Source organism: Barbus barbus (assembly GCF_936440315.1).
Source record: "Barbus barbus genome assembly, chromosome: 46".
NCBI lineage: Eukaryota > Metazoa > Chordata > Actinopteri > Cypriniformes > Cyprinidae > Barbus > Barbus barbus.
The window spans coordinates 17,326,937-17,340,314 of NC_136724.1; the positions used below are offsets into that span (position 1 = coordinate 17,326,937).

Genomic DNA, 13,378 nt, shown 5'->3' on the forward strand with positions numbered 1-13,378 from the left:
CACTGTTACAGCGTAATAACACAAATAAGTACTTTGTAATATTAATTAACCACATGTATTTTCTGTAGGGTTAGGGTTTGGTTTCAGGGTTAGTTACTTGTAATTATGCATACTTTACTGTTATTACTAATAGTAAGCACATGTAACATGTAACTATGTCACCTTAAAACAGGGGTGGGGAAAGTTGATCTTGGAGGGCCACTCTCCTGCAGAGTTTAGCTCCAACCCTAAAAAACCCTGGAAAAAAGAAACCTAACTGCATCCTGAAGACCTCGATTAGCTGATTCAGGTGGGTTTGATTAGGGTTGGAGCTAAACTCTGGACACCAGCCCTCCAGGATCAACGTTCCCCACCCCTGCCTTAAAACAAAGTGTTAAAATTAATAATAAAACAAAACACCACAACAAAACAAAACACCACATAAACCAAAACAAAACAAAACACCACATAACACCACAACAAAACAAAACGCCACATAACACCACAACAAAACACCACATAAAACAAAACAAAACAAAACACCACATAACACAACAACACAACACCAAAAAAAAAAAAAAAACACAAAAAAAATAAAACCTAAACAAACACATGGTATTACCAGTGTTGGGCAGTAACTAGTTACATGTAACAGCTTTACGTAATTTTAATACAAAATAAATGTAACTGTAATACGTTAACAGTTACTGAGATTTTTTTTTTGTAATTAAATTACAGTTACTTATGATTACAAAGGGGGTCACATCTGAATATTCTCTGTAAAAAGCTAGGATATGTTGAATAATATTAATTGGTTGCTTTGCCTGTTTTTTATGTGCATGGTGCCTCCTGCGATGCTGTTCTGATGCTTTTGTTTGGTTCTCTTGTTTGAATTTGCAGCGCACCACATCTGCCTATTACATCAATCCACATTGCTGCTGAAAGCTTTAAACTACAAGCTGTCTGACATTTGATTAACTGATTAACAGTTGAAAACATCCGTTAGAAATGTAGAAAAGTAATCAAAAAGTAAATGTAATCAGTTACATTACTTTATTAAAGTAATTGAAATAGTTACACTACTTATTAGATTTTAGATAGGTTACAGATTACAAGTTACCCTATTACATTTCCAAAGTAACCTTCCCAACACTGGGTATTACTGGTTATAATTTAATAACCAGTAATATAATTTAATATAATATAATTTAATATAATTTAATTAAATTTAAATTTAATTAATTTAATTTAAATTTTTTTTATTTTTTATTTTTTTATCTGTTTTTGTAGGAGGCAGACAAATAAACAAACCTGGTGCCAATATCATTTAGTGCTGCCACTCGAAACGTGTATCCAACAGCAGGGAACAACCTTATTACTTTGCAGTGTCGCTGATGTCCAACATAATATTCACGGAAAATGCTGTTTTTCTTCCCCTGTAAAAGAAACACGAATAAAGCGACCCAGTCAGGAATGACAAATAGGATGGCAAGAACAACACAAACATCTAAAAACATGGAGAAAAGGACATCGACAGACTGTGTCAGAACAGAACACTCTTTAAATGAAAAGAACAACAACAAGAACGAAATTGCTGCTGGAAGCTGTGCTAATTGTCACAACAACAGGAGCCAGTATTAAATTAAGGTTAAATGCAGAGGTATTCTGAATGGATTCTGTGGGGAAGAACAGCTGCCAGCATCTTCAGACGCTTCTGGAGCCACACAGCCACAGATGAGTTTGAATGAACTCTTAATGAGTCAGAAAAGCTTTGGGTAAATTAAAATAACTGAAGTAGACAGACTATGGCGTAAAGCGGAACAGTCGGTTAAAGCCTCAGTCACCACAGGGCCAACATCTCATGCCATGGGGACGGGAAAAAAACATCACAGCCAAAAAAGGAAGGCAAATAATAGAGAGGAAATGAGAGAAAAAGAAAAATCAACTGAGTAGATGGCACACACAGGATATAACCAAATGAATTTAGAGAGGTGATACATACCTCATCCCATTCTAGAACATAATTGGTGATTTTTGAGCCGTTGTCCGCAGGGGGCTGAAATAAAAATGAAAAATTACAACAACAAAAAATCATATATACACTTCCAATCAAAAGATTGTTATTAACAATCTTGCTCAATAAAAGTATTAGTTTCTTATTTTTTAAAATAAGACACTAAGCAAAAATAAATATTTTTATAATTCATCATTATACAATGTGTGACTATTGCCAGGAGGTGATGCATTACAATGATTTTTACTACAGTTAAGGGTTTTTTCTTGGCATGAAGAAATGCAGAACCTTCCATTAATAATTACATTAATTATTAATAAATTACCATAAACTAATTTTACTCAACTATATTACTAAGCAGTACAGTTTGACCCTAAGATATATGAATGCTTGTAGAAACTCTGCACAATAATACAAAATCCAATGCAATTAAGTCCTACATACCTTCCACTGTAATGTGAGGGAGCTCTTGGTGCGATGGGACAGTCTGGGGGGTAGAGGGGTATCAGGAGGGGCACTGTGGGTAGTAAAGGCCCTCGCATCCGAACTGGGACCCTTTACAGAGTTACACAATGTGCTTACTCTGTAAAACACACATGGTGAGAATTTCCCGATGAGTAGTTCAAGAGTATTTCAGAAAATCTGCTATTGTCATTTGAAATGAATCATTTAGCAATAACAATGTATTTGAATGCTGTATCCGCTGTAGTTACAAGAACACACTGTGCCAATACTGTGCTATTTAATGTAAGTGTTCAGATGCAGAAAATTCTCATATTTAAGTACAAATCCATTTTTTTGCATAACATCTTTGATTTACTCATGGTAACAGGATATCAGGGCAGTCATCTCTCTTCAGCACTCAAATGAAATTCAAAGTGGTCAGCTAATGGAGCACTTCACCTCATTTGTGAGTCGCTTTGCTTAAGATTGTGTGCTAAATGAATAAATGCAAATGTGAAACACTACTCTTACCTGATGTGATAGTCTGTGGCTGGTCTGAGGTCAGTAAGGGTGTACTGGAGCTCCTCACCACTGAAATAGAGAGTTTGTGGGAGTAGATGGGTGAAGCATTATTTAAAACCTCCTTCAGCTTTCCAATCAATTCATAATAGCTTGTGTGCTTTGCTCCAGGGACCAAAAAAAAAGGCAAAGCTGCAGACTTACATGAGGATTTTTTCCTAACCACATGGGGAAGAATGTTATGTAACTATACTAATGAGCGAAAACAAATAGCTTTAGTGATTCAGAACACATACATCAATAAAATTATTAATCTAAACAGAGGCCCTTACCTATACACAACCTTGTATTTCCCATCTCGGCCCTTGTCCTTGTCCATGAGCTGGAGCTCGTAACTACAGGAAGGGACTCGTCCAGATGATCCGGATACAGACGTCCATGACACAAGCGCTGAGCGGGACTGTACGTCAGACACCTGAGGGCCCAAAATAAAGACAGATTCAAGTTTTATTATAAAACATAATTGCCTGAAATTTAACCTCCAAATCTAAAAGTAAATATTTAAATAATAATAATATTTTATATATGTATAATGTATATTTATTTATACTTTTTAATTATATAATATTTTATGTAGTATATATTTTTAGAAATATACTAAATATTCTTGTAAATTGTATTTGCAATACAATAATGTTTTTTAACAATATTGCTGAAAATATCTGAAGATTTATTCATTTATTTTTAATCAGTCTATATAAAAAGGCTGTACAACAAGAGTGACAGTCCAAAACTATTTTCTTGGAGAAGACTAACAGTTCAAAATAAAGTGAGACAACTGAAAGGCAGGCCCATTTCCAATTATTTATGATGTCTGGTACATCAATAAATCTAGACAGCTGTAAACAGTACTTAATTCGGGTGCCAAGGCTACTACGGCAAACCAGACTATTTTTCAGACACTTGCTGTTTTGCATTCAAACCAAGCGATTTTGTATAAGTAAAGAAGGAAAGCAAGAGCTATAAGGAGTATGTTCACAAACATCTATGCATCGGCTGCATCAGTAAACTTCTCATCTTGATAATACACACCAAAAAAAAAAAAAAAAACTTAAATGGTAAAAAAAGTATATGTTCAGTTACTCAATCTACGCTAAATATATAATATAAAATATGTATAAATATAGATATATGTATATCTATTGTTTTACAATTTGAACCTTAAAACCTTTTTGTGTTTTTTATTGAAACGCTACATCTAAAGCAATCTAATGATAATATATTTTCAATATATATTCTTTAATAATCAATGTATTCTATATATTCTTTTTTGGTCTCCTGTACATCAATATCACATTTTAAACCTTAAACGCATATATAACATGTCTTCCCACTCAAAGAAAGAGACGAAGATTATAAAACACAGCAGAGATGAGAAAAACATATTGATGTGACCAATCAATGAACCATTAAGCCATTCATTAACAGCTGCTGCCCCCTCGTGAACGGAAACAGAATCGCGTCATTCTGACCATCTCTAAACAATTACAATCCTCATGTTTCAGGAGTCCTTATGCAGTTGCTCAGTGCAGAGTGGGTTTAACACATTATTATGAGGATTCTAGGGTGTTCTGGATGATTGCCAAGTCATCTATAATAATGCACCCTATTTTTCCAGGCAATATCCTGGCCGGGATTTCCAAATTTCCAATGTTTTGCTACACTCCTCATATATTATACTGTATGTGTGTGTATTTGCATTGCTTTGATCATTCTCTGTAGATCCTAGATTCTCGCATGCCACGATTGGTCGATTATGTATAATACCTGCACGCTATTGGTCAAACTACTTTTCAGTCATTACCTTCCACAAATATGAAAACAAGGATGTATGGTCACCCTACTCTATGATAATCTGATCCCTAGACTCAAGTTTATATGATTTCCCCAACCAATTTCATCGTCCACCATGCAAAAAAAAACCTCACATCTGTTTAGAGAGGAAACAATAACTCTCCTTTGAGGTATCATTCCAACAATGTTTAAAATAGTTTAAAACTTAGCGTTTGGTGTTTATATCCCTAATGCAAAAAAAGTCATGTAAAGCTTTCCAAATAATAGAATATTTATAGTATCATGCAGGACAAATAAAACAATAACTGGCAACATTGATGGTTTTTGATTCGCTGAAAGGAAAGGAGATTTGTGAGATGACATGATTTAAAATCACACACCTGCGGCTTGTCCATTCCTGATGGCACAGCCTGAACTCGTCTCGTGTCCACATCTTGATCTGCACAGAAAACACATTAAATGTAGCCATCCGTCTCCTATCAGTCATAAATCATAGTGTGTGTGTGTCTGTAACATCTGAATGCTTGTTTGCATAGAGAAAGAAATACAGAGAACATAAAATCAGTATCTCCAGACAGAGACACAGATCTGAGGCGATAGAGACGTCCTGATGGATGGGGCTGTCGGATTGGGCCTGAGCCGGGTCGGAAAGTGTCTGTCGGGGAGTGAGGCTCATAGGTCTGGCTCTTATGGGGCCCAAGGGGCTCCTGCAATGAGTCATCACTGCGATGAAGTCATGGCAACACGAACCCACACTGACCTCCATGGTTTTCCCCCAATACGATGTTGTTGGGATTGAGAGATCGAGGATGTTTTCAGCGGATTCTTTATTTTATTAGCGGAAGGGGGAAAAGAGTGGAAAAATGAGAGATTCCACTCCATGTATGGATTAAAAACAGGTCAAAGTGATCTTGAATTACTCATTGGATTCAAAGGAGTCACGACAGTGTTGGAAAAACAATTTTGAGCAGTAAAGTGATCTTACAAACTACATTTCAGCAGAAAACTGATAAACGTCACTAATTTTTGTAATACAGTACTTTGCATTTTTACCAGTGGAAGCCTGTTAAAATTAATTCATTAATAAAAAAAAAAAGGTATTTCTGCTAACATTTTCTCATAATTGCAACTATTTCAAAATTGACGTTCTAATTAACAAAAAAGCATGTTATTTTTTCTAAATTGTCAATATTTATTAAAATATTTTTGCAAAATGATACAATAAATTACAGTGTATTGTTTCATTGGTGGGATTAAATGTAAAAAAAACTGTTTAAAATAATTCAGAAAGAAAATGTATTTAGCAGGCATGCATTAAACTGATAAAAACTGACAGTAAGCATCTATATAATGTTACAAAATATAATTGTATTAATTTAAAATAAATGCATTAATTAATCAAAGTATCTCCTTCTGCCGTTTACAACATTGATAAAAATATAAAGTTGTTCTTAAGCATTATCGTTCAAATGTTTTGGGTACCTCATTTTGAACTGTATTATAAGTAGCTAAGTTTTCAAAAGCATAGCTAGACTTGCTTTAACTAGTTGAAATTATGAGTGGTTTGTTGACAAGCCACAGTAAAGTCCTGAACACCGCTGGAGACCGAAGATCAAGTCTAAACATCTGATGTCATGCATTTCACCCAGATCGGAGCATCTTCTCAGACATTCTCCACAGGATCAGCTCGTCTTCATCTCTCTTGATTTAATTCGCCATGCCTTTTCCCTGAGCATTTTAACACGGACCAGACTTGTGCTGTCACTTCAGACAGGAAGAGATCTGGGTCCCATTATACACTGTGGTTTTGCCACAGACACACACTCTCCCTCTCTCTCTCTTTAACACACACAGAGTCATGGGAACCAAAGGTTCACAAGAACAAAGACCAGGGTAAGATAAGACATTAAAGAACAAAGAGGAAAACAGCGAGACAGAGTGAGCTGTTTTCAAAGGAATGATGAAAGAAAAGGAAACGATGATACGGAGAATTATGGAATCTACTGCATCTCAAGCAACATGTGTTCCACATTCATCCACCATCTGATCTGTACAGCTACATCCCGTTTTGGAATCCTTGGCTATGTTGAATTCTTCAAGGTCACTGTATACTATATTCTTGAAACAAATAATGTGTACTAAGACTGGTAATTAAAAACGGATTCTTCCTTACAGCTAAATAAATGCTGCAGTGAAAATAATGAGAAAGACTGAGCAACACAAAATAAAACTATAAAAGACATACAACCATATAGCATAACCAGCATAGTATGAGTCAACAAATGACTCATTAATTCTCCCGATTCTTTAAAAAAAAAAAATCAGTCACAGTTAAGCCTAAACATGAATTGTTATAGTATCATTATCTATTAAAACAACAGTTAAATATAAACATTTAGAGTTTTGTTGTAATAAATGACACCAAATAAAAATAAGAAACATTTCAATATTTTACCAAAATATAAAAAAAGGGGGAAAAAAAGACATTTTGGAAATAAATAGTTGTTTATATTAATTATTATTGATTAATTCATTTCTGACCTTTCAGTTTTATCAAATAAGCCAAGAAAAAAATTATATAATTATATAAATAAGGAAGACATTTATTTTTCCTGAAAAACACATATGGTAAAAATTCTAATATGATTTGGTACTCAAGTAACATTTTTTATTATTATCAGTATTGGGAACAGCTCTGCTTCTTTAGTGATTTTTTTTTTTGCAGGATTCATTGATGAATCATTGATTAGTTCAAAAGAAAAGCATTTATTAGAAATATAAATATTACTGACCCCACACATTTGAAGGGTACTGCACAACTAAATACTCCAGCAGCAGTAATAGTATTTTAGTATTCCCAGCCTATTTCATTCAAGCAACTGACTGTCTTGCACCAGTAGTGGGCACTCTTCTACATTCACACTTGCTTTCTGCACTATCTACTGTTTTTCCAATGTGTGTGTTTCACACTAAGAATAAGTGCTGACACTGATATAACAGCTCGAAAACAAAGGCTTAGAGGTAAGGACCCATAAAACTTCATGGAAATGAGACTTTAAAGTCAACAGATGTGGACAAGATTGTTGACTTATCTCAACAGAGTCAGCAGCTCTGACTGCTTTTATTTGAGTCCAGCTGACACTGGAAATATTCCTTTTTTTTTTTTTTGCTCTCAGCTGTTGCCACATGTATGAAAATACGACAGAGACATGAGAACAAAATCAGCAAGATGTGTCTTAAATTAGAGGTGTTTTAAATTCGACTTAGCTCACCCTGTGGCTCAGTGTCTGAGTGTTTGGGGCTTCCTCTGGCTCTTCGATCTGGCCTCTTGTTGCCAGGGCTTCCTCGTCCTCCTCCTCCAGGGCTGCTGTGGCTCTTGCCATAGCCGTTAGAGGTGGTGGTGCAGGCCGTGGTGTTCTTGTAGCTGCTGGACAGCGAGCTGGTCACCTGACTTAGACTTGTACGCTCCACCGGCTGTTTGAGCTTCTTGGGTGGAGGTTTACAGTACTCCTCATGACCCATGAAAGTGGAGACGTTATACAGTGGGATGATCTCTGAGATAAGACAAAGATCGTAATTACACTATGGAAAGTAGGAAGCAAATGCGTTGCATACACATGAGCCAAAAATGTTAAACAAAGCAACATATATTTATGTAAAACATAATTACTGATATACTTTATACTGTATATTTTGATTAATTTCAAAATATTTAAAATGTAGTTTAATAAAAAAGTAAAAATGTTATAATCCATAAAAAATATGTAATATGTAAAAAAAGTCTTAAATGTAAAATGTAATATTTTTATATTCACTACACAATTTTTATTCACCTACAAATATAATTTTGTGCAGCAATGTGGATACATATGAATTAATTTTAGTACAGCCAAGAAATTCATATATTTAAAATATAAATTTAATATAATTATATATTTCATATTCAGTACATATTCAGTATTCACATGAGGACAAAAATGTCAAATAAATCAAATTACATTTATATAAATAACATTATAAAATACAGTAATATTAATAACATTTTATATTCAACATACAATTTATATTTGTCCACAAAGTAATTTTATTCAGCACTGTATGTGACCACACAAATGAAAATAAATGAAAACTAAATGCAATTCACACATTTTATATGATAGATATAAAACGCATGTATTATATTTCATATTTAGTTTAAACTGTATATTAGTCTAAAAAAGGATTTCAATCATTTAAGAATAAGAAAATATTTCCTTAAAACCACAAGAAATATTCAATCAAGCATGTCCCACCTTTTCACTGGTAATAAATGTTCAGATTAGTTGTGTTGTGTTTTCATAGCTTTGTGTGGTATTTCTCTTTCATATTGAGCTTGGTTAGGACAGTGTTATGATTCAGTACAAAGACACAGTTGCCCATCCTCACTGAAGTATGTGTTTAAATAAGTGAATAAGACCAGGACCTTTAGTCTAGAGTGGACTATGATGCTTACCTTCCGGATAGATGGGTGGCAGTCGGTGCTGATAAAACTGGTGTGGAGGCACGTCACCAGGGCTGACTGGGGGATAATATGACGTATGTGAAGCCGGAATAAAGTGTGGGTGCGTCAGGTATGGCGGGTGAATGTGGTGGCTCGGGGACAGAGCTGGAGAGTAACTCGGAGGATAACATTCAGATTGAGGCGTGACCACAACCCTCCGCACACCCGTGTTGTCCTCCAGAACCTGAAAATACAAACATCCACAGACGTCAAGCCAAACAATTCCCAACCTCACAGACTCTCTGATCTCAGCCATTAGTGCCCCACCCGACAAACAACACTGGATCTAACGTGCCAGCAGTTACGAGGCAACCACAGACATTCAGTGCCACTTTAATGAAATGCCTTTAACTGAAAATTGAGTGTTTAATCTTATTATTATACATTACTGACACTCTATCCTCCAATTTGATACTGTTAAGTGCTTTGACACAATCTGTATTGTTAAAAGCGCTATATAAATAAAGGTGACTTGAATTTAAACAAAGGGCAGGAATGCAAAAGTAAACAAAGCCTTCTAATGGAATGGCTATCAATTACATTCCACTGGAGGAATGCATGCATGGAGGATGTTTCCAGGAATCACACATCTGCATGGAGGATGTTTCCAGGAATCACAGATCTGCTAGTACAGTTCACATGGGAGAATCAACACACTGTCCTCAATTTATAACCCATGCTGACCAGCGTGGTCACCCAAACTTGGTCACCAAATCTGACCTCAGAGGACTACGGAGAGTAGTCCAGACTGCTGAGCGAATCATTGGTACAACCCTCCCCACTCTCCAAGAACTGTACTTATCCAGAGTGACCAAAAGGTCTGGTAAAATCACTCTGGACCCCTCACATCCAGCACACGCCCTCTTTGAACTGTTACCGTCTGGTCGACGTTACAGAGCTCTGAGCACCAGAACGACCAGACACAGGAACAGTTTCTTCCCTCAGGCAATCCATCTCATGAACACTCAACAATAAACGTGGAACACACAACTATAATAGACTATCCATTCACCACACTCACTTATTTTATTTTTATTTTCTCATTTCTAATTTGCACATACTTGACCTGTACATACATAGCTGTCTATATTATATATTGTGTTTTTGCTGCTTTGTACACTGCCTATTTGGATATTTGTATATTGTTATTTTATTATCTGTGTCCTGTTGCTGTCTTTCTGTTGCACTGTGGAGCTTCTGTCACTACAACAAATTCCTTGTATGTGTAAACATACTTGGCCAATAAAGCTCATTCTGATTCTGATTCTGAAATGCCTTCAAGCAGTGAGCTATTAGAACACGTACACAGCATGTACCTTTAAGCCCCCCTGGGAGGTTCATATTTTCTGGTTCATAATTGATGTAATGAGATTGAAGATGCAGTGATGAGTAGTGTTTTCTGGCAAACAGTACACAAAAGTGTTCACTCAATATTTATAATAAAAAATGATGGTCAATACCAATTTTGTCCAGAAATAAATACTGACATGTGGGGAAAACATGCTCAAATTTATGTTTGAGTTTGCATATTCTGCAAAAACAGAGTATCAGAATATGTCAAAAAAATTGAACATCACAGTGATTTCAGGAGAACCAACAATTGCTCACATCAACAAATTCATTTTTTAAATAATTTTATCAAGTTCAGTTCTAACTGTTGATATGAAATTGTTAATATGTTCATTTTAGTATTAAGTAGTATTTTTTAAATCAAGTGTTAATTTTATTAATTAATCTCAGACGTCTACAATCTCAATTTCTGGATTTATTCAATAACATTAAAAATAAATCTTAAATCATAATATCAAGACACTGTGACTCAAGCATATCCGGACAGGTAATTAACTCATACATAGTATCAACGTATGGCACATTATTACGATAATGTGATACCCTTTAAAAATTTGGGGTCAGTAAGATTTTTTATTTTTTAAAGTAAATAATACATTTATGGAGCATGGATGCATTCAATTAATCAAAGTGACAGTAAACACTCTTATAATGTTAAAAAGGTTCATTTGAACTTTCTATTAATCAAATAATCCTGAAAAAAAAATATTTTAGATTTTTTTATTAATTATAATAACTTTTAATTTGTAAAAATATTTCACAATATTACCGTTTTTTTTTTTTTTTGATCAAATAAATTGTTTTTTAAAATGTCCTTCAACAGCATTAAAAAAAATCTTACGGACCACAAACTTTTGAACAATATTTTATGTTGACTGTACATTTAGTCCACATGGATTCTGTGTAGAGGTAAATAAAAACTGATGTTTATGAGGCCACATGCTTGTGCAATAAAACATTTCCCATCATTTTCTGAGGCAACAAAGCAACAATTACACACACAACGAGCATTATTATCCCTTCATATTAATGCACTTGTGCTAAAAAGCTTCCATCTTGTTGAGAAGGTAAAAGAGAGAAACTGGTGTGCTGGTCCTGCCCTTCACATTCGGGTGGAATGCGCTAATGAATCATATTTACACGAGTGACCTTTGCGCCATTATAACCCCCCCACTGATTTATTACACCCACAACTCGAACCCTTCTTCCTGCCCTCTCTGCAAGAGTTTTTTGACCTTTCTACTGAAATGTCACTGCCGCCGACCTTTAGCAAACTCTGACACCGTTCCATAAAGAGGAACAACTTGGAATTTTGCGCCTGTTCTTCTGTTGTTTGTTTGGCTGCTGCATACTAGAATCACACTTTGTAAACGCGTTTCCAAGAAAGGGATATTCGCCTGTGAGGGGTGAAATCACATCCTCATTGTGCGGGAGAGGTTTCGCCACCCCGACGCATGACCCTGACCCATTCCTGCCGGTTACCTGGGAGACGTAGCCAGGAGGAACGTGGATTGGTGGAATGGAACCGTTCGGTGACATCATGGGAACTTCAGCAGGCCCTGAGGCAGAAAAAAAAAAGAGAAGAAAGCAGTCAATCAAACAGTAACACAATGCAGACTCCGCCCTCTCATTCTATCACGTAATGCAAGGATAAGCAAAGAAAATTCCAGGGGCTACGAGAAAACAGCAGAAAAACAGGAATGCGTTGGTAATAAGACACGTATATGCTAAAGAGATGGAATTACACAAGTTAAACGCAAATTCTCTTCATTGTATTCTATTCAAGCGACATACTATATAGCAAATCTCAACTACGCAATTGTTTATGAAATATCATATCTATATTATCACCCAGCAACATATTTAAAGGATATAGTACATCCATCTTTATCTCCATACATACAGTACACTCACTTAAAGCTATATATATATATATATATATATATATATATATATATATATATATATATATATATATATATATATATATATATATACACACTATAGCACATTTCAACTGCTTAATTCTTTAGATCGTCACAAAATGTATACCATATTATTGTACAGCTTTAAAGTTGGATAAGCACACTGTAAAAAAAATGCTACAGTAAAAACTGTTAATTGTTTACCGTGAGTTCCCTTATATACAAGGAAAAACTAATAGATCTAACCTTACATTTCATGTAATTTCACACTAAAATACTGTTGAATGTACAGTTTGTGGAAGTGAAAAAGAACAATTCATCTTGTTACAATTTACACTGAAAACCCATAAACTGGCATTCCCAGAATTCCCTGTGACAGCTCATATTTAATGGTATTTTGAGTAAGTAATTGTGCTTCTTAATAATGTTTGTTATTAGTTATGTATATTAGGGTTTTGTCACAGCTCATGTTGTTTAAAACATGGTTTAAAACAATGGTGTTTTGCATTTGTGCGCATGACACTGTGCACATTCATCCACATTTTTTTTTTTTTTATTTATCATGTATTTACCTCCGTATGTGGAAAAGCTACTTGTGATGAACTTTGAATCATCATGTGGCTTACTTTTTAGCATCAGCGTTGGTAAAACAGGTTAACACAAAACTGATTTTAGTAGCAGCATGGCCTTTCAAATTCAGCAGAAAATGACTTCGATTTTACATTTAAAATGTAATTTATTCTTTGTAAATTA

The 13,378-nt window shown here is 34.9% G+C and overlaps 1 protein-coding gene across 1 annotated transcript in view; it reads right to left on the bottom strand.

The window, feature by feature from the left end:
- Nucleotides 1–13,378, bottom strand: part of LOC306864700 (fibronectin type III domain-containing protein 3B-like) — a 60,768-nt gene that overhangs the window by 20,068 nt on the left and 27,322 nt on the right. Inside the window, exons 4-12 of the mRNA XM_079408862.1 lie at nucleotides 12,183–12,259; nucleotides 9,303–9,534; nucleotides 8,083–8,364; nucleotides 5,191–5,249; nucleotides 3,289–3,431; nucleotides 2,969–3,028; nucleotides 2,438–2,576; nucleotides 1,982–2,035; nucleotides 1,291–1,415 (exon numbers count right to left, since the gene is read on the bottom strand). Of these exons, the coding sequence (XP_079264988.1) occupies nucleotides 1,291–1,415; nucleotides 1,982–2,035; nucleotides 2,438–2,576; nucleotides 2,969–3,028; nucleotides 3,289–3,431; nucleotides 5,191–5,249; nucleotides 8,083–8,364; nucleotides 9,303–9,534; nucleotides 12,183–12,259 (1,171 nt within the window). The remainder of the gene's footprint in view (nucleotides 1–1,290; nucleotides 1,416–1,981; nucleotides 2,036–2,437; nucleotides 2,577–2,968; nucleotides 3,029–3,288; nucleotides 3,432–5,190; nucleotides 5,250–8,082; nucleotides 8,365–9,302; nucleotides 9,535–12,182; nucleotides 12,260–13,378) is intronic.